Raw genomic sequence first — 22157 nt, 5'->3', positions numbered from 1 at the left:
AAAGAAGTCTTGTGACTCAATAAGTCTAACCACACAGAATGTTTGTATCTAGGCAAATAATTCACTCAGCAAGTATAATGCTCACAGATTATGTTAAATATGTCTTATTTCGACTTCCATTTTTGAAAGCTTCTTGTGTACAGTAACCATTTGAGGGACAAGAATACTTACCATTCTATCACAACGGAGGCAGGTAGTATGGTGGCCTACCCTCTTGCTATTCCCAAACTTCATCCTTGCTAACAGAATTGTGACTGTTCTTATCAGGAAGGCTTGTGTTCTGACATGCCCTCCAGAGTCCCAGGGATGCCCGTGTTAACTAACCTAAGTAGTCCTCAAGGTGAGGGCCTGGCCCAGCAGAAGCAGGATGACCTGCAGACATGCTGGAAATTACATTCTTGGGCCCCACTCCCAGCCCACTGAGTCAGAAACTCAGGGATGGGACCAGCAATCTGAGTTTTATCAAACTCCCCAGATGACTCTGATGTGTGCTAAAGTTTGAGAGTCCCTGGTCTAAACCAATCACGGCATTTCTGTTCCCTCTGCCAACTCCTGGATGAGGCTAAGTAACTATCTATGTGACCAATGAGCCTGACAGAGAGTCTCCTGGGAAGCTTCCAGAATGCTTTACTTGCTCACATACAGAGAAGAATGAGAGGAAATATACCCACCTCTCCTATTTTTAATTCAGACATTGTCATATCTCCATGCGATACCTGGAACTGTAGCAGCAATCTTATAAACAGTAGGATAAACCCAAACGCCAAGCCAGTAGCCAAGGATCACGGCAGGGAAAGACTGAAAGAACCTGGGTCCCGGTGACCGAGACAAGCTGCTGAATTAACCCTAGAAACACCCTATCTCCAGATTCCTTGTTAAATACTGTTTTTTAAACCCTATTATGTGTAAGCTATTTTTAGTTGGCCTTCTATTGCAATCCTGACTATAACATCTGTTTCTTTTCAAGGCATGCCCCAAATAGCATAAACAACATTATCTCACTTTCATAATATTACATCATTATATATACATTACATGTAATTATCTATTATAATATTCCACATTTTACTCTATTCTGTATTTTAATTTGAAGCATTGTGAAAAGGAGGAATTTATAACTTTATTCACTGAAAATACAGAGAACATTTAGAATGATGCTATTGAAATTATATTCTAGTTTTGTTTCTACTAACTAGCTTGTGGGAACAAATTACTGAACAGATTTAGGCCTCAATTTTCTAACCGACAGAAGGAAAGAGTCAGGCTAGGTCGTTAATATAATCCTGTCCAATGTAAAGATTTATACTCTTAATTTAATCTTTAAGGGGTCCTGAAAGGCCTCTGTGACAAAAGTCCACCTTCCATGAAAGGTCCTAGGAATAAGGATTTTTATGTAGCAATAAGACTTGTTAACTGTTATGCAACTGAATACTGACAAACATTTCCATAAAAGGGTGGCATAATAGTGCTGCCCGGCTAAAAACTCAGTGCTTGGCATCAGCTCCTGCCAATTCCCAATTATTTATATGAGAAGGATAGTACTCTGTGGGTAAACAATCCTAATCCAAGGCCTGAAATCCACTTGCTGATTTAACTGCATGCAAAAGTCAAAAATTACAAGATGCAAAAAAAACTACCTTCCACTGGAACTGTGGTTAAACTCATGTACGACAAAAGCAGAGATGGGCTAAGAGAGACAGCAGATCACTAAATTGCAAAGACAATTTAGAAAACCATCAGCCACAAAGAATCAAAAGTGATTTATAATTATTTTTGGGGAAAAAAGATGGCCTCATATTCATTGCAACTAACATTAAAGGTACATAAAAATCCGTATCAGATGAATTAACAGGTAAAGAGTATTTTGTATGTAATATAGTTCAAGGCCTCTTCACTCTTTAAAGCATTAGATGTCAGGCGGCTTTATAATGGAAGAAAAGATAGTCACAACTTCCTCTAATCAGAGGGTATCTCCTGCAATGAAAATGTCACTGTATTACTAAAACAAGGGCTACCAAACACCTAATAACACCTGCGTCAATACAACCTTAAAAGGTTGACAACTAAATGTCAGAACAATATGGAGTTTTTTTCTGTAAATGAACAAGAAATGCCAATACAGGTAAAATCCTTTTATAATAAACTTGCAATACAGCCACACTCTTTTATTATTACTTAATTTCATTTTCTTTAATCAGTATAATAGTAAAACCATATGCCCAAGCTGTAGAACTCAGATGCAAGAGTTGATGCACAACCCACATGGAGTGAATTTATTTTCTTCTGCCAGGCCCCTCTTCAAAAAAAGATCTGAGGCTGAAATGGGTGAATGGGCAGGGCAAATTCAACTGGATGGATGGGGAAGAAGTGGCATAAATACACAGTATTTTCATCCCTGTTCACCTGCTTAGTTTCTAGGTTTTGTGAGATGCTTTATTTTAGAGGTCAGTTTAAAGATTGGTTTAACTGTGATACTGGTTTGTTTAAGATGGGGAAGGACGAGAAATCTGTAAGAACAACTGCTATTTGATGACAGAAGGAAAGAGGCATAAAGACATTCCCACAGCTCACCAATGCAGGTGTGCTCTCTGCCCGCAACGAGGACAACAGAGTTGGGGCCTTTAGCGGTAGAGTAACTGGCTAAGGAAGAAAACAGCAATTCCCCTTTTAGAAGGGGAATTTGTCCTAAGGAAAAATTAGGAAAGTGCACAGAGATTTAGCTCAAGGATATCCACTGCAGAACTGTACATAAGAATAGAGGGCCATATATAAGACCTGAAACAATAAACTGCATAGAAGAGAGCATAGGTATTAAACTTATGGACCTGGGTCTTCAAGAAGATTTTATGAATTTGACCTTAAAGGCAAGGCAAGTAAAAGCAAAAATAAATGAATGGCACTATATCAAACTCAAAAGCTTCTGCACAGCAAAAGAAACCAACCTAATAAGAGAAATATTTTCAATGCCTCCAATAAGGGGCTAATATCCAAAATATATAAGGAATTCATACAACTCAACAACCAAAAACCAAACCAATGAAAAATGGGCAAGGGACCTGAACAGACATTACAAATAACCAACAGATATATGAAAAAAATGTTCAACTTCACTAGCTATTCGGGAAATGCAAATGAAAACCTTAATGAGATACTACCTCACACCTAATAGAATGGCTATCATCAAGAAAACAAGTAATAACAAGTGTTGGAGAGGCTGTGGAGAAAAAGGAACCCTCATACACTGCTGGTGGGAATGTAAATTGGTACAGCCACTCTGGAAAACAGTATGGCGGTTCTTCAAAAACTAAGAATAGAATTACTATATGACCCAGCAATCCCTCTCCTGGGTATCTACCCAAAAATCTGAAAACATTTATCCGTAAAGACATATGTACTCCTTTGTTCATTGCAGCTTTATTCACAGTGGCCAAGATATAAAAGCAATCGAAGTGTGTTTCCATAGATGATTGGACAAAGAAGATGTGGTAGATACATACAACGGAGTATTACTTGGTCTTAAGAAAAGATGAAATAGTGCCATTTGCGACAACATGGATGGATCTTGAGATTATGATGCTAATTGAAATAAGTCAGACAGAAAAAGTTGAGAACCATGTGATTTCACTCATACGTAGGACATAAAACTGAAAGAAACAAATAAACAAAAACTCAGACACAGACAACAGTTCAGTGGTTACTAGAGGGTAAGGAGGAAGGGGAGAGGTAGAAGAGGGTAAAGAGGATTAAATATACAGTGACAGAAGGAGATCTGACTTTGAGTTGTGAACACACAATGCAATATAGACGATGTATTATAGAATTGTACACTTGAAATCTATATAAATTTATTAACCATTGTCACCCCAGTAAATGTAATTTTAAAAAAAGAATAGAGGACTAGTCAAACAAATTATGCTATAACTATCCAATGGTATATTATTAAGGTGATTTAAAATAATGATACATTTAAGTATTTAATAACACATAAAGACGTTTGCTATATATTGGTAAGGGCAGAAATAGCCTACTAGGCAATATGAACTATATGATCCTGCTTTTGTTTTAAAAAAATTGGAATATCGTCAGAGGCATATTTTATGCATAGACAAAATTCTCCAAGTACATAAAATCAACTCTGGTGAGATCATGGGTGCTTTAACATTTCCTGTTTTTATTTAGCTATAGTTCCTAATTTTGTTTTTCTTTGATAAGCATATACTGGTTTTATAATAAGAAGAAAATTACCAAAATATTTAACGGGCAGATATATAGAAAGAAATTGATATTTAGAGATACTCATTGTGTATCATTTACTGTAAAAAGAAAAGGTTTGCTTTAATATTTAATAGGTCATTTGAGAATATGAAATAGACTTGTTACAGGGAACAGTTGTTTACAATAGTTCTAGAACTAATGGAATTTCATCTGTAGAAAAACTCTCAGAAGTACAGAAACTATTGATGTGGGAGAACAAGAGACACACTTACGGCTGGGTGAAGTCACGGGTGATGAAATCAGAACTCTTGAAAAGTAGAAAGATGTCGCTGAGGGTTTTACATTTCAGAGAACTATTCATTGCTATCCAGTATGCATCCTAAATGATAAAACACATACTACTTAGTATATAGTCCAAGTTGGTTGCCATGAATGATGCTCAGGCCTGTACACAAAATCGATAATGCATATTACTTCAAGGGTTTAAAGAAACAAATCAGGTAAGAATTTCAGCTATACTGTCAAATGTCAATTTACACTTGGAAACAATGACTAGCATCACCATTACATGCTGACACTCAGTTACGAACACTGACGTGTTAAGGTCTTCATCTTTCAGCTCAGGCCCAAGAACTGCTCTATGTTTTGCTTACTGATGATGAAAGCAGGGGATCCAGAGGTATCAGAAACGCTGATGCTTCAGCCAGAAGATGAAGGTATAAAGAAATCGCCTGACCAGCTACTCTCTAAGAAAAAGGAGGTCCTTGCCCTTCTTCCTGTTTCTGAGGAGTGATGGCTGGGACACCTGACTGTTGTGACCGGAGCAGTAAGGACTCATGTCTAATCAAATCTGGGACAGGAGCTGAAATATTCTGAACTACCACAATTTTAAATGGTAAGTGTTTCATACATATGAACCAAAAAAATAAAAAATAAGAATGGCAGGCACAGCAGGCACAAAGCTCAGTGGAACATGCCTAAAAGTGATAAAATAGATACTCCTCCCATAGATAGATCAGACACAGAACAGTAACACAATTTTGAAAAAAATTATGATTATAAAAAAAAATATCCAACTATCCACGCTATGTGAAAGAAAGCACTGGCACATAGTGGGCACTCAATAAATAAAAAATGAATGAATAACTTAAAACCACAAATAACCTCCCCATCTTAAGTGGAAAGCCTCAACCCAATTCAGTAGTAAGGACCAATTCAAATTACTTCTCACATATAAACTAAAAACGAGCTTCGACAGCTTCTTTAGAGTAACTCCTTTACATTTTCTCCCATGACAAAGATGATGAACTTCTGGTTAAAGATGGCACATTGATCACACAGATTTAACTCTAGTGAAACAACAGTATACACACAGAAAACCATGCAACTGAATAAACGAGACAATTACTAACTTCAGGGAAAACAAAATGTTGAACAGGAAAATGTAAGTAACCATAGTATCGTAGCACATACCAGATGTGTACACAACGTTTGCATAATCCTAAGTATTAGAAACACTGACTACTAATAGAATCAAAAGTCTGAGATTACTATAATGAGGATAGAATAAACAGTAGAGAGGACAGGAGATGAAAGAGAGCTGAATCTTTCTGTTCTAGAGTAAGAAGTCAATAATAAATACCTCAAACTGAAGAATAACAAGAGAATGTACTAAAATACTTGAACACCTCTGAAGAGTGGGAAATGATGAAGCAAAACATGTCAGGACCCACTGATTTTTGTAGCAAGCTTCCAGATCTTTTGAAAATTTAAACTATGTATACGTGTAACTAATTTCAATACGTAAAAATAAAAATTAGATTAAGTACAATTTGTCATTCATTTTAGAACAAGAGAGAAGCACATGAGATGATTTTTGAAAATGCAATTAAGTCTTTGATTCTTTCAATGAGCTTTGCTGACATAAAATGTGTTTTCCATTGGATTAAAAAAAAAATAGGGAATTTTTTCAGACCTTAACTTTAAAAAAAATCTTGCCAATGCAATGTTAAAATAATAAAACACAATTTGAAAAAGTATCAGTTGATTTCTCAAACTGCTCTATTTCTAGATCCTACAATATTTTAAGTTTTATTACTTTACAAAAGAGAAAAATTTCTCTGTTAAACACCTGAAGTATAGAAGAGGACAAAGTATGGATTTCCTTAGCTTTCTAGCACGATCAGCACCACAAGAGGTTGAAACTGACTTTTGGCAAAATTGATGGTACTTTACAGAGCCAGGAAAATGTACTGCAAAATCAGAAAATAAAATAACAGGGAGAAAATAAAAATAAATGTCCCTGTATTTTCCCTAGAATGAGGAATATAATTAGACCCTCTATGGGAATATAAAATGTAATGAATAGCAAAGCAACGAATATGCAAACAATGAGATTAACTCATGTGTCCTACCCGTGGGGCACTCCAGTTAAGCTTAGGAAACACACTGCCCCCCAGGGAATTGATAGCTTCTTGGACTTTAGTGGTGAACTCAGGAAATTCCGGTGCCTACAGAGAGAAAGAAGAAAATATTTGGGCAAATCAATATCACAATAAATATAGAAACCAAAATCAAAATCTCAAGGTTAAACTACTTAGGGTATTAAAGGGGAAAAAGTGCCCAAATGTCCCTTTCCAAAACAATTAAAACCCACAAAGCTAAAGAGACAGATGTCACGAGGCATCTGGGGACGTGAGGAAGGAATGAGTATTTATTTATTAATTGAAAACAGACAGATGGAATGTCACCAACTCTCAGAAATAACATCTCACGTTGAAAGGCCCAGAAGCCTTTGCATTTGCAGGAAAAGATTCTTGGACATATCCCCACAAGTCTTCATGAGAATGAGAAATAAATTATGTAGTTAACTGTATTTAAACACTGCTATTTCCAGACAAGTTTTAATATAAACAAAACTCAAAAATAGGACCTTGGTGAAGTTAAACTGTTCGTTCCTTTTTGGTTGATTTTAAAATGCATATTTTATATAAGCAAGGAACCAAAACATTCTAAGTATCGTTTCAATCAGAAGGAAATAGAAATACAGCTGTGAAGGAACTTAAAAGTGTTCAGTATTATGCTCTGCCTCGAGCCTGTCACTATGACTGTAGCAAACAGACGTAAAGTAGAGAAAAGGGAGTAAGAGGCGTGAAGAGGAGAGACAACACACAAGTATTAAGTCTCTACTGGCACATTATCCCTTTGTATTTGCTGCCCCCTGCTGAGCAGCTGCAAATTCTGAAAAAGTCCTGTAATGACAAGTTCTTCCACGGTGTGCGGGGACGGGGGAGTCAGAATAGGTCTGGAATTCGCTACACTATACACTGCAAAGATAAATAAATCAAATGGCGCATGCTAATCCCCAACATCTAAACCAATTATGACAGCGGCAAAACTGTGACAAGAATCTGAAAAACAGACCAAAAACCATTACGTTTAAAAAAATGGTAATATATCCCCCAAACTAGACAGCAGTTTTAAGCAACAAGGCTAGTGAGTAATGATGGGAGATGAGGGCAGGCCAGACGCCCTTTCCTTTTGCTATGGATGTGCAAAATCTCCAGACAGCTTAGCAGCATCTTCCAGTTGTTTGACAGCCTGCGGCTGTTATCTATCTTCCGTCTGACTTCCTCAGCTTAAACATACAAAATTAAATGCCAGCAATTTAGAGTAACAGCCTTGAGTCCTTCATTTTCTATTCACCTCTCCAAATCAAAAGGAATTGATTTATGCTATGCCAACATTTCTTTACAATCCCCCAAAGTTGCTGATTTAGCGCCTCCAGAGCTCTATCCACAAAAACACTTATCTAAGATCTGCATTAGCAGTAATTTCGATTAAATGGCAGTTACACAAATTTTACAACATGAAGGGATTCAGTCTTCAAAGATAAAACAATTTAATTTTCCTATCCCATAAAACTTCACATATAAGGACTGCTTTAAATTTATTTTTTAAATTTATTTTATTTACGTTTTAAAAGAGGTGACTGGTTCCCTAAACCCTCAAATTATTGAACTTGAAGAAATCCTCCTATAAGAACTCTAATTTAAATTACAAAAAGTTGACGCATTCTAAAGAAAAATCTGTGCTTCAGTGGAAGACTATTGTCTACATACAGCCCTCCCTCCTGGGTTATCTGATTCTAGCTGGGTCTGTAGCTATTCTACAACTTGGTAAACTGCAGGTAAGCATAACAACGAAAAGTTATTTCTATGGCCTTGAAAATTCTATCCTGGTAGAAATCCAGCTGTCTTCCCTCCCACCGTTGAGGGAGGAAAAACCAGTTTTGTCTCATTTGCATATACATTCCAATATTCCTAATCTATAAATGTCTTTCTTTGTTCTTTGATTCTCTTTGAACCAGGTATAACATTTGCCTGGTTCCCTCATGAATTAAATAAAACCTTCAAAATGTGTTAGTTTTATTATCTATACGGGAGTCACGATTCTACCTCCTCTATCTGAAAATTATCTTTTAACAGATTTAACTAATAGGCATCTTTTTAAGCTCCTGGCTCAACTAGTGGATTTTAAATTTACATAACACCTCAGTTGTTTGGGAAAAGGTTCCATTCTAAGTGGGATAAAATCCACACTTTAATCATATATACAGACTTCCTATGATCCAGACTCACCTGTCTTTTGAAATTACCCACCGCTGCATCCCTGCACCACACCCATTCAGAAAAGGTGTCTTTTTAACATTTTTTAAAATCATAATCCAAACATTCAACAATTTGGCATATTTGACCCAGATCTTTAAATTTCTTAAGGGAAGAAACTGTACGAAGCTCTTTGCCTCCTTGTCCCTAATCCTTCTCCCCAACCACAGGCAACACCAGTACAAAATGGGGTGACCCTTCTGTAGTCACGAGTTCATACTTATGATACGTGTGCCTGTCATTAAATACATTTCAAAATGTTAGCGTAACTGCTGCTTCTGTTGTTATGTACCTTTCATGACCCTGACAGTTCTGAAGTGTACAGGGCAGTTATTCTGCGCAACTTCCCAAGCAGAGTTTGCTGGGTGATTCCTCCTTCAGGGTCGTCGTGCTGGGGATGTGTCCGTGGGGCGTCCCACCAGGAAACAAACAATGTAGGTCTACCACCCTGACAAGGTTAGCTTTGATCCCTTGGCTGCCAGGTCTTTCCACTAGGAAGTTACTATTCTTCTCTTTGTAATTAATAAGTAACTTTGGCGGAGATACTTTGAGAATACGCAAGTGTCCTCTTTTTTATCAAATGTGAATATTCACCCATGAGTTTTAACATCTATTCCATCGATTACTACTGTGATAGCTGCCAAATGGTGATTTCTAATTCTATCATGTCTTCTGCATTTATTAGTTGGTCCCTTTTTTACTATAAAGAAGGGCTTTCACCTCTGCTCCATTGATTTAATTGAATCATTTACTGCCGTCAGTATGGCTTCATGGATTCTAATTTTAGCCAATGATCAGACTCCATTACTTTCCCTCTTTGTTGTGAACTCCAATCACGTGGCAAGCCGAGTCAAGCTGGCTCCAGCCACCTTTCCGTCATGTGCCCATCATTCTTAAATGACTTTCTCACTTCTGAAACAAGTTGTTTCAGGCTCATCTTTGCTTTCCTGCCCCCAGTCTTGAGTATCTCCAAGGGGCTTTGATTCCTTTTCATGGAGAATGGCGTTTAGAAACCGAGATCAGGCCACTAGGGATCTCACTGCTACCATGACATCCTCTGTCACCGCATCTAGACCTTAGCAGACTTTGGTAAACAGACATACACACACATACGCATATATATATATTCACTTCGGTATCTACCTACCTATGTTTAAAAACATGAGTTGATATTGATGATCCTTACCACTTTGAAGGTCCAGGTCAAATGTCCCTTTCTCCCTTTCAGTATGTCGAGAGCCCCTCAGTTGTAACTGTTCTCTGTTCTGACACACTCTGTCATCTCCCCCCAAAATGGGGCATCTTTCCCTGCTGCTTTATAAACTCCCTGATGGCAGCAATCAATCAGTCACCCTTGTCTACTTCACAGAAGCCACCGCAGTACCTGGGCCCAGGGGTCTACGGGCACGCTGGACAGAACGGAGTGCTCATAAAAGGCTACTGACTGACCTGCATGACCTCCAGAGTGAAATACAATATGCAAACTTCGCCTTTCTGAGTATGTCGGCATGTTCTTTATACCTAAGGGAATGTATCAGCTTCGGCATCTCCACTTTTTCTTCGTGTACCCTGGAAACCACCTCTCTTTCATTAAAATAAACAGAAGTATCTTCTTATTAGGAATTGTATTAGAATATACCTTCCCCTAAAACTAGTTTCCTTTATCGTGCCTTTATATTTTATAAAAACCTTTCTCTATTATCTCAAGCAAGGTATGACGAGTTTCACTTACCTACTCTATTTCTAGAAATACATTTGTACTTCATTCATTCCTTTAAGAATGCTTTTATAAGTTAAATTTTACAACAGCACTCTTATCCTGAAAGACTATAATATGCTCGATCAACTTTTACATTTTTATACAAGCTACTGATTAATGTCATCAACTCTATTCTCACTTGAAAGAAACTAATTTTTATGCGATTTAAATATACTTGACTAAGTAAATACAGATTTTCCCTTTAATTTAGGTTCCACAGATCTGGGAACCTCAGAGTTTAATATTAGACTTGATCCCTTCTTTCAGGGCTTAAGAGAAACAAGTCAAAGCATCAATTATGCAATTATTTCCTTTGTAATCCCACGGGGAAAAAGGGCAGGTATGTTTGCCTGTATAATTCAAGTTATTTTTCCAAATAATACATACATAACAGCCAACACAGAAAACAATATTTGAAATGGTGAGTAAGTGAGAATTTAGAGACACACGCACTACAACCCTAAGGCACCCTGTGTGACAGAGTGAGGCTGTCCCCACGTGGGCACTCCGCTCTTACCGTAAGTGTGGCCGTGTTCTCGTCATCCGACCACTGCATGGAGAAAAGGATAGAAACAAAACGTTAAATGTGGACAGTGCACTGGACCTCCAGAAGGTAGCACTACAATCTAGAAATGATGCAAAGTATCTTTTCCTAAACACAAAGTATATATAAATAAAAGTGTAAGTCAAAGTGAGATTTTCGTGTAATTTCTCACTTTATTGAATATATGCTAAATGTCAGAACCATGTCTGAGATCATTTAAATTAGAACAGTCTATAGAACAGAGTACTTCATTCTGAACCAACCTGTATTTCTTCTGCCTCATCATCACTGTCTGGCTGAGAACGTGTTGGTGGATCCTCTCTAGAAGACCATAAAGCAAAAATTAACCAAGAAAAGGGCTTTCGTACCATGCAGTCATAATTTCAGGGGTGCTGAGATATAAAAAAACAGCCTTAAATTGGAGGGTGATATTAGGAAAAATTTACTTTTTGAGACACAAACTATTAAAAACCAACATGAAATTAATCTTGGCAGAGAGTACACTGCCAAGAAGAGATGACAGAATAAAAACTTCTTCTGAAACCACTAGAAACAAGGAAAGGAAAACTCAGACTCCTCCTGTGATGACACGAAGAGTCACTCACCAGTCTGAATGCAGTGAATGAGAAAGTGCCGCCAAAGACAGGAGGACCAGTGGGAAGACACCACCACCCCAGGAAACCTGACGAGCTGTTGTGCACTGCTAGTGGGACAGCCCTGAGGGGCAAAGCCGAGAATCGTTGTTTATACAGTGAAAAGAGCGTGTGGGCTGGCATCTGGACCGGAACCACAGAGAGCTGTGGGGGACGGAGGGCAAGAGAAATACTCAGACACACTCTCTTCGCAGAAGCCACTGCCTGAAGCAGGTGTTGGAAGGGGCCTTGGAGCAGCCAATCTGCATTGCCTGAAGGAAGCAAAAGCTGAAAGAACTCCAGGGAACAATCAGTCCTGGCCCCTCCTTAACAGTCAACTACAAACTACCGGCCTAAGAAGAACTCACTCACTAACTGAAACAAATAATAATCAGAATAAGAGCCAGCACAGGATCTATACAAAGAAACTACAAGAAAAAGGAAAATGGAGCCTCTGGTTGACCATGGGTATTTGAAACTCCACTAAAATGACAGGAAAGATCCTAAGGGAAAAAACACCCAAAAGGAGATAACTGTAGAAGAAAGATGACAACAAAAGTTTGGAAACCATAAAGCCAGTGTGGGGGGTAACTCATGAAGCAACACCCAGGACGTGGATTCCAGGTGGATGATGGGACCGCAGCCCTGGGCTATGAACAGGGTGACTGGTGTCCAGTCCGTAAAGGGGCAGGACGACTCACTCGGCCTTCCTCAACTTGTACACCCAAGCAGCTAACCTCCGTCACCCCCGGGAGTAAGCAAGTTTATTCTCGGAAAAAATGAAGTACAGAGGCTCAGACCTCAGGCCCATAATGCGCAAGTCCTGCAAACAGTGAGACCTCCGGTCCCCTTGCGCCCACCCTGCTGCCCGAATGCGGACAGATTCGACGGTTCCTCTCTGTGGAGCCTGAACCCCGGAGGAAACACCTACACATACTTCAGCTGGAATCTTCCATCAATCTTAGTCAAGGAGTCCCCTCCCCCCCCGTCCCCCCCCCCCCCCCCCCCCCCCCCCCGCCCCGTGTAAGGGCTACACTGTAGTTTTTATTTTCAAGATTTAACACTCTAGTTTGGTTCGGTTTGCCAATGTAATCTAGTTAAAGCTTTTTAAAACTTTCTTTTCTTTGCTTCCTTCCCCTCCTATGACTATAATGGCTGTTTACTCAAGGCCATATTCATACTAATTTGCAGAACAACTGGATTTAGTGTTTTCTCCAGGCTGCAGGCTTCCCTGTTGTTAATCTCCTAAATCCCCGGGACACTGACTTGAAAGAAGCTGTGACAGCCTTGTGCTGGGAGCCACCCTACAACCTGTATCTGTGAAACAAACCAGATCCCTGCTAACACTTTTCCTTCTTCAAACTCAACACCCTGAAAACTCCCTTCTTCCTTTGTTCTGCCTCATCTTAAGTGCCTATAAAACCTTTTGGGCATGCTGGGAACAGAAGCATCTGCCATCCTCCTGGAATGCTGGCATTTTGAACAAACCTGCTTTTCTTTCCACCAACCTTTTCTCTCAGTTATTGGCTCACAGGCGACAAGCAACCACACCTGAGGTCGGTAACACACCCAGGTACACAGTTTCCAAATGTGTATGTATGCGTGTCCCTCACTCTTAAATATAAATAAAGGCCTAAGATCATTAGAAAACTATAGAAAGGCTCCAAGATAAAAAAGAGTTTCTAAAAAATGAAGAAGAAAAAGGTACATGGAAGAAATAAGACAATAAAGGGAGCAAATAAAAAATACTTTAAAAATCATTAATATCCTTAAAGATAAAAGAAGATAATGAAATAACAAGAGGCCAGAAGAAAGGAACAGAGGACAGGATTGAACTTGTAGAATCTATAAACCAGATAGCGGAAGTTTAAAAATTCAACGGAATGAATGGCAAAATCAAAGAAATTACCTAGAAAGTAGAACTACGATGACAAAGAAATAGACGATAAAGAAATTATACAGTTCAGAGAATTAATCCAGCAGATCCAACATCTAAATAATAAGAGTTCTAGAAAGAAAAGCAAGGAAATCATCAATGATATAGTATTTTTAAATGTCCCCGAACTGAAAAATGTTAAGTCTCTAGAACGAAAGGGCCCACGAAGTATGTAGCACAATGAATGGGGAGAAAACCTCAGGTGATGTGCAAAGATGGTCACAGTAATTCTTGTACTGTGTTAGGCATGCCCTTTTGCAGGGTGACTCTGCCACTCTTCTCATGAAGAAACAGCATTCATTTCCATATCCCTTTAATTTAGACTGGCTAAATTCAGGACTCACTGTGGACAACAGAATGTAGCACAAGTGACCCCACAATTCTGAGCCTAGGTGTCAAGTCTTCACAGCTTCCTTACGCACATTTTGTGGAACACAGCCACCACTATGTGAAGAAGCTAAGGTTAGTCTTTCGGACGATGAGAGACCACATGGAAAGAGAGGCCCAGCTAAGAGTCAGCATCAACTGCCAAACATGTGAGTGAGAACATCTTAAAACTGTCCAGTTCGGTCAAGCCCCCGTATGATTACAGCTGCAGGCGTGACCCTAGCAAGACCAACAGAAGACCCATGCGGTGCCATAAATAACGGAAGCTCTGAGATTTTACCTAACAAAGTGAGCCTGCCTGTCCTATAAAAGTGTCTGGTTCTTTGCTTTGCGGATCTGGAAGCTCAATTCTTTAGGATTACAAAGACTTGATTAAAATTTGGGAAACTGATATACATTAACCAAAATCACAACAGACTGACTGATTGATTAACCAGTGTGTCAATTTCTTGATTTACAGAGGAGGATATGCCTTTCCAATGACTGCTACCATAACACTTACCGTAAAATATACACTCAATAAATCTGAACAGAACCACTCCTGGTAGCTTCGTATTTATTTCTTAACAAGATACTTATACTATCATTTCTTGATATTATCTCTACCGTAGGTATTATTTCTTGACAGAGTTGTGAAGATTCAAAACATGAACATATCTAACATGTGTTTTATAATTGACATCTATTATTATTCTGCCTTAAGAAAGAACTCAGGACCAGACAGGGACGGTGAGGCTCAGTACTTGGACACACCGTGAGTCATCCCATTTTGTGGGCCAAGTTCAACTTATCACCTGTACGATAAAAACCTCCTGGATCATCCCCGCTCACAGTGATTGCTTAAGCTCCAAAAATATTGCTTATCAGAATACTGGATGCTTTTATTCAAAAAAACCCCAGACATCTATTTATTTACATCTTTGACTTGACTTCTAAGCCTGGATTCCCAAGGTCGGATGTCCCCCCCAACCATCTTGTTAGTCCAGTAGGGGGCTCAGCACCCATCTCATAGTAGGCACCCAATGAAAATGAATCAGTCTCCACCAGAAATGCACGTTACCAGCCTTTCCAATACCCAGCATTTCCAATAGGCAATGATAATCAAACAATACGTTCTCTTTGCCTGAACCCTGGATGCAGCTTCAGAATTCTTCTCAACACATCACTCCAGAAAACCATTACCAATAGATCTGAGTTGGTAACAAGATAAACCTAGTTGCCCTCCTTGGTCTATACTATTCATCTGACTCAGTACAGGCCACCACGAAAAAGAGTGAAGTAACCATGTTCATTCATTCACACATTCATATTTATTGACTCCAAACTCCATGCTAAGTTATAAATAAGACACCATGAAGAACTTACAGCCTGGAGTGAAAAGAATGTATTGTACGTGGAAGTAACAGGAGATGAGGCATGAAGAATCAGGTCTACGGCAGACCCGACTAGCTATTTCCCCACTTTTCTACTAATAAAAACTCCAACTTGTTCAGATACTAAGTGCCCTGTGCATTGTGAACAAGATCCAAGACATGTCAAATTCATTCACTTCATCCCCATCTAGTGTCAGCATTTTAGTGCAAGCCACCATCCATTCTCACCTGGTCCAGTGTAATATCCTAACTGGTGTTCGGTTTTCATACAGCCACTGTTCACAGCGGAAATCTGCTGAATCACTCTCTGGCTCAGAGCCCTTCAATGCCTTCCTGCTGACCTCGGAATAAATTCTAGGCTCTTCAACATGACTCCCCCACACCCACCCCAACCTGAACCCTAACTACCTCTCCCATGTCCCCAGCTGAGTCTCACACCACTTGCCCCTACCATGCTCCAAACACACAACCCTTACTGTCATGCATGGCAAGCTCTTCCATGCCTCAGAACCCCCCTTAGTTCTACTCCCTCAGCCTGGAAGATTCTTCCTTCCACCCTTCTACTGACTACCTGACACCCTAACTTCGTATCTCAGAGGTTCCTAAATTACTTCTTCAGGCTATTCCAACCCTCCCTGCAATCCTCAGCCCCACCCCTACCCCAGTAATTTAATATGTGAGTGACCTGCCCATGTCCTTCATAGCACTTACCACAATTTTCACTTATATATTGACTGACGTGTTTAATGTTCAGACTGCGATTAATGATGATAAGAGCAGTATTTCTTAAGAACATACACTAGACTAGGCATTGGGCTAAACATTTTACACACCATCTCTTTTTATCCCTGCCCCAATCCTATGAGGTTAGTTCTATGATATCAGTCACCCGACTTACAGACAAGAAAACTGAGGCACAGAGAGCTATCAGTTTCACAGGATGAAAAAAATTCTGGAGATGAATGGTGATGAACATTATAAATGTACTTAAAACCAATGGACTGTACACTTTAAAACGGTTAACATGGTAAATTTTATGTTATGTGTATTTTATCACGATAAAACAAATTGTTCAATAATCCTAAGGGAAAATTACTTCCAACCTATAATTCTACAAAAAAGTGAGGGCCCAGCAAGGGTTTCTACTAGGCTATTGTAGAAAGGATGCTGAAGGACAAGTACTACGATAACAGGACTTCTGAGCAGAGACCTGAATGACTAAATAGGAACATCATTAAATTCTATGATTCTTAAACGGTCAAGTTTGCACTAAAAAGCCTAAAGCAAGGTAACTTCTTCTTTTACAAACAGAGGAACTACATGGACAGAGAAACTGGAGGTGGGGCCATGGTGGGTTAACTGTGGGTAACAAAATGCTAACACATTAAATGATATGCCCTAGTAAAGCTCTGTTTGCAATGGACCATGAATTTTTTATCTTAAAAACTGAAGGACCTCAAAGTGTCATAACAGGCCCTCTTACCCCACCAACCCCACCCATCTCCAGAAGGCATCGTTATCAACATATCCATTTTCTAACAGCAGAGATGAAAGGAATCATTCAATTTTATATCTAGCGATTATAAGAGGAAGTACTCCATTCTGAAAATCTTATTAATTGAGCATTAATAAGATTACAAGGAATACAGGAGAAAGATCACATAATTTTAGCTAGAAAAAAAAAGGGAAAGAATGGTGTCAAAGCTAATGTATTTATTTCACACGGCAACAGTTGAGATTTAATCAGCACAACATTTCTCTATGATAAAGTTAAAAATACTTTCTGATGTACTTTACCTTCCTGAAACCACCAGAGTTCCATCATCGAGTAAATAATCCTTCACATTCTGAGGAAGTGGAAGAATGACGCTAAAAAAAAAAAAAAAAAAAAAAAAGCAAGCATCTATCAAAAAATGGCATTTAAAAAGACCATGCATAAGCAAAGAGAAAAAACTCCAAACTCAATTAATTTTTTAATTACTTGTCCCCTTTATTTGAATAGGAAGTGGGAAATGTTAACGATGTACATTTGGTGGCAACAAACTAGAAATTAGAATAACGTGAATAAATTCTGCAGTAAACTGAATTAGGTTCATAAAATTGCCAGTTCTCTTTGTGATACAGAAACAAAAGACAACCAAATCCAAAGAACCAGGCTGAAATCACAGTGTGAAAGCGACCAACTCAAAAGAATTCTGCTTAAGTACAGTTGTTATGTAAGGCCTCTAGGAAATTAGAGACCAGCAGGTATTTGCAGCAGCACAGGAAATGTAGCAAACCAATCAGAAGCTTAACAACATCTGACCACCTTCGAAGACAGAGGGCAGAAGTAGACTAAGACTCTGGAAACCATTCTTTGGTGAGCAAGGATCACATACCCTGAAGGAGTCATGCGCTGTGTGGATGTTTCGGTGGCATTCAACTTACCTGATCAGAAGAGCAATACAGCTCCTTAACTGGCCATGATTTAGTGGAATTTGTTTTCGATCATCATAACCAAGGAACGGCAAAGCCATTTAAGAAGTCACTTAAAAAACTCATGGGACAATTTGGTTTTTACCCTGTAGTAATAAACCATTTAAAAACCCTGCCACAGATACCTAAAGGTAATGTTATTATTTTGATCGTGAGACGTGTATTTGTTTTAAGTGAAAAAGATTATGGCCTGCTTTCAAAGGGTCAACAGAACATCAACTTATAAATATGCTTCATTTATTGACTGATAAGTTCTTTTGGCACATCACAATGGTTTTTGTGCACAGAATAGATTATTCATGGGCTACCTCAATTTTTAAAATAATATCTGATTTATCAGTTATAATTTCACATTCAAAAGCCTAGTTCATGCTTTTAAAAAAGGTCAACTACCAAACCTGACTCTCTTTGTAAATCTGCTAAATTTTAACCAATTTCAAGTGAGCCTTTGAAACTTAAAAGTTGCTTTTGAAGTTTTAACTCTTTTATAAAAATAATCCATTCAATTTTCTTTTTAATTGTCAACTAATTACAAATAAGCCTTCCCTGATATTTTACTCATATGAAGCCAGCAAATTAACCTGAAAGTATAGTGAATCTAAGGTTCTTGCAAACAATCTGATACTATTTAAAAATTTGAAAGTTTTTCTTATACATTTTAATGTATCACAATTCTAAACCAATTACATAATTTAAATCGGAACCGCAAGGCTAATCTGTTTTTTATATATGCCTATTATCCTCAAAGTGGCAAATTCTTAAAGTTATTAAATAGAAAAAAAGATAAAAATCTGAAGTATGAATTATCATCACCTCTATATTTAATTCTAGTTCTTTCTGGGGTTAAATAAAGATACCCATGAAAGTAACAATATCATCCCAAGAGAATCAGAGATAACCTTTCCAAGAGAACAGCAAGTTTGTTTACCTTCTTTTCTGGGGCCTGAGACTGAGAAATGTTGATAGAATACCAGCTCCTAGGCATCTAGGGTGATTTTGCTGACCACAGTGAGAGCACACAGAGAATCTCTTATATCAACAATGTCTCTAAGTCCCCAAATCAATGACTTCAGAGTCCATGTTCACTGTTTTTGAGTTACACTAATTCTCAAGTCTGATTTGAATCTGGACTTTTCCTCCAGGTATCAACCCTTGATTGGATTCAAAACATCTACTTACTGTTTGATTCTATCCTGAATTCTTTGCACATACATTCTTCCTATTTGGAAGGTCTACACTTCTTACAGATATTACTAGCTGACACCACGTTGGATTTTGCATAGTTCTCATGAGTCACTGCACTCTTCAGTCACAGTTCTAAAGTCTCCCTCAGGAAGCTACCCTGCACTGTTACGTAAGTCAAGGAGGATACCAAGGTGATTCTAATAGAAAAATAAAAAATCACAGTACAATATGGTAAGTGCTGTACCAAGATGTACCAAGGGCTACCAAAACACGGAGGAAAAAGGAACCATGCCCGAAAGACTACAGCCATACACAAGTCATTGCCAGGCACTTTATAGAAAGCTAATACAGCTGTCAGAGAAGAGCTTAAATCCATCATTGAAATCCACTATTAGGCGAGAATCCAATAAGGTTTAACTGACAGATGTAAAAGGGTTAAATGACAAAGTACCCACACCGTCAAGCTAATACAGTTCTGCATATACAGATAAGTTACTCTAAAGGAATTTTAGAGGTAGAAAGGCACTTTCTTACAGATGAACGTAACTTTCATGTTTGAGGGAAAAAACGCTTAGAAAGGTAAAGTGGATGGCCCAAAATCTTCTAATTTTTCTTAAGTCTGAGTCAAAGTTCTAGAACTTGTCAGAACATGTCTTTCTATTCTTACCTGCGTAATCATCTCTGAACCATGATTAATAAACACTGAATAATAATGCTGAGTCAAAAACCAGAATATGGTCTCTCAGCATTAAAGCTGATGATGACAAATGACAAAGCTGGCACAACCCCACCAGATTGGCCTGGGCGCGGAGGGCTATCCTGCCACATGTTAGGTTCCAGCCACATCACCACAGAACTAACTAGACTGAAGAGTTTAAACACAGAGTAAAAGAATGTGTTTTCACAACACAGCTTGGTGGTGGACTGTTCACAAAATCCCAACTCTTCATTTATTTTTCACTCTCAGCTTTACATGAATGGTATACATTTTAAGTGAACTAAAATGATTTTGCTCCAATGGAGCTTTGATTAAATCCAAACGATAACAACAAGCACCATATGTGTATCTGTGTGTTTACTACATGACAGAGTAGCAAGCATTTTAAATGCTTTATCTCATTCAATTCCCATGACAATCCTATTATTTTCTCAATTTTCCAGATGTGGCTAAGAGAGATTAAGCAATTTGCTCAGAAGGCTGGTGGTACCCAAATTCAAAGCCAGGCGGATGGCTCTGACGGCAGAGTCCAATTCTTCACCATCACAGCATGTTGGCAGAGAAACTATGCCAGAGCTTACAAAAGCTACCCGCACCGCAAACAAATGACAGGTCGAAAGGAAGTCAGTATGAAGATGTCTGACAGGTTCACAAACATACCTTATGTCATACCAACCCAAAATAAAGAACTCTAGCATCCCCTCAGACCCAAAGCCTATTTCAATGATGCCACATAATGAAGAACTGGCATGTAAAGTAGGAAGGTAACTTCTATATTAGGAGGTCATGTCCACTGCTGCTGTTGAAGATCTTCCTTTTGTTCTGGTGTGACTCTGACCATCTTCAAATGCAAAGATTACCTTCCTTTACTGCTGCTCTAACCTCCATTACACCATGGATAACTGGAAGCAGATTCTATGCAGGCATAAGAGGATGGGAAAGAATTGTCTTTTGAATAATCTCATTATGCTATTCCAACCTTTCAAGACTTCAGAGAAGTTTCTTTCCCTCTCTGTATTCACACTCTCAGCACCTCTCAAGAGGACAGAAAGAAAAGGTAGGGACACTTAATATCTAAGTAAGTGGAAATTGAGGCTGACAGAGGGAGCGGGCTAAGTACAGCAAATCCTATCCATAGGTATGTAGTTCTTGTTCTTTGCTCTGTCCCTCATAGGGAGTGAAAGCCTACTGGTGCACCTTGCTCCAGGTGTTATGATTCCATTTGGGGATCTTCTCCCTGCTGCCTTGCCATTGTACCTTGAATGACTGGGTGAAGGATGAAACAATTAGTCCTCTGCTTGCCCTGCAAACTGTGGGCCAGAGAACTAGAAAACAAATACTGTTCCGCAGCTTTTCCAGACGACTCCCTCTCACAGTACATTACCATCCCTAGCAATATATAACTATACTTAACCAATGCTTACTATGTACACTGTAATGTTGGAGCTTCACAAAATCTGAGGTGGGGGTCTGTATCATTGTTCTTGTTTCACTGTGACTGAAAGCAATTAAGTCCCGCGGCGGGTTGCCCAGTGGCAAGCCCAGACTGCCCAGTTCTCCTGATCACCTCCCATCCCTGGCAATTCTAAAAGCAGTGATGATGAACTCCCGAGCCGAAGCCACCTTACCCCACTACCTTCTGACCTTCTCCGAACCACGACCTATACACTTCTACTTCCCCTAGCACACTTCCTGACAGGCAACAGGACGCACGGCAGATATGGATGGACTTCGTTAATCTCCCCACCTGAAATACCACTTGGAAGTGGAAATCCCGGTCCTGGAGCTCCTGGCGCTCCCATCCAGTCCTTACAAGGCCTGCATGTTTTGACGGAGATAGGGTTCGCCCCAAATGTCGCAGTTCCCTTTTGCCTATCGCACCGACGTAGCCCCTCCCGTCTCACCTCTTGATGGTAAGGCTTCGGAACAGCGGGTACCACGCAGAGAACTGACAGTGCAGCACATGCTCCTTCTTCATCCTCCAGCTGCCGCCGCTGTCCCGTGCTCTCCTTCCAGCAGCTTCCCGGAACCCTCTTCTCCCGTCCCGGAAGTGCCCGACGAGCTATTTTGGCTCTAGGACGCTTCCGGTCCATAAAGCAAGGAGGAAGTGCCAGAAAGGGGAGCAGAGGAGGAGACTCGCGGGGCGTACTTTTAGTGCACACTCATACACGCACGAACACACATAAACACAGAGTTCTGGTCCCGGAAAAAGAATCACGGAAGTGTTAAGAAGGGGACCGTAAGAAGTGCAGGGCTCCGCCCTCCC

At 39.3% G+C, this 22157-nt stretch overlaps 1 protein-coding gene across 2 annotated transcripts in view; it reads right to left on the bottom strand.

Annotated features, from left to right (window-relative positions):
• CDC123 (cell division cycle 123) overlaps positions 1-22112 on the bottom strand; it is a 56215-nt gene extending 34103 nt beyond the window's left edge. Inside the window, exons 1-6 of one of the 2 annotated variants that reach the window (XM_033100576.1) lie at positions 21796-22109; positions 17311-17382; positions 11449-11506; positions 11159-11191; positions 6630-6725; positions 4488-4594 (exon numbers count right to left, since the gene is read on the bottom strand). In XM_033100576.1, coding sequence (XP_032956467.1) covers positions 4488-4594; positions 6630-6725; positions 11159-11191; positions 11449-11506; positions 17311-17382; positions 21796-21869 — 440 coding nt within the window. In that variant the 5' untranslated portion in view covers positions 21870-22109. Of the gene's footprint in view, positions 1-4487; positions 4595-6629; positions 6726-11158; positions 11192-11448; positions 11507-17310; positions 17383-21795 lie in introns of both variants that reach the window. The other variant, XM_033100577.1, reaches the window with a different exon arrangement.
• Positions 22113-22157: the final 45 nt, after the last annotated feature.

This window comes from Rhinolophus ferrumequinum (assembly GCF_004115265.2).
Source record: "Rhinolophus ferrumequinum isolate MPI-CBG mRhiFer1 chromosome 5 unlocalized genomic scaffold, mRhiFer1_v1.p scaffold_110_arrow_ctg1, whole genome shotgun sequence".
In the NCBI taxonomy this organism is placed as follows: Eukaryota; Metazoa; Chordata; class Mammalia; order Chiroptera; family Rhinolophidae; genus Rhinolophus; species Rhinolophus ferrumequinum.
Note: the sequence above shows the minus strand (reverse complement) of the source record. Positions and strands in the feature narration are given on the sequence as shown.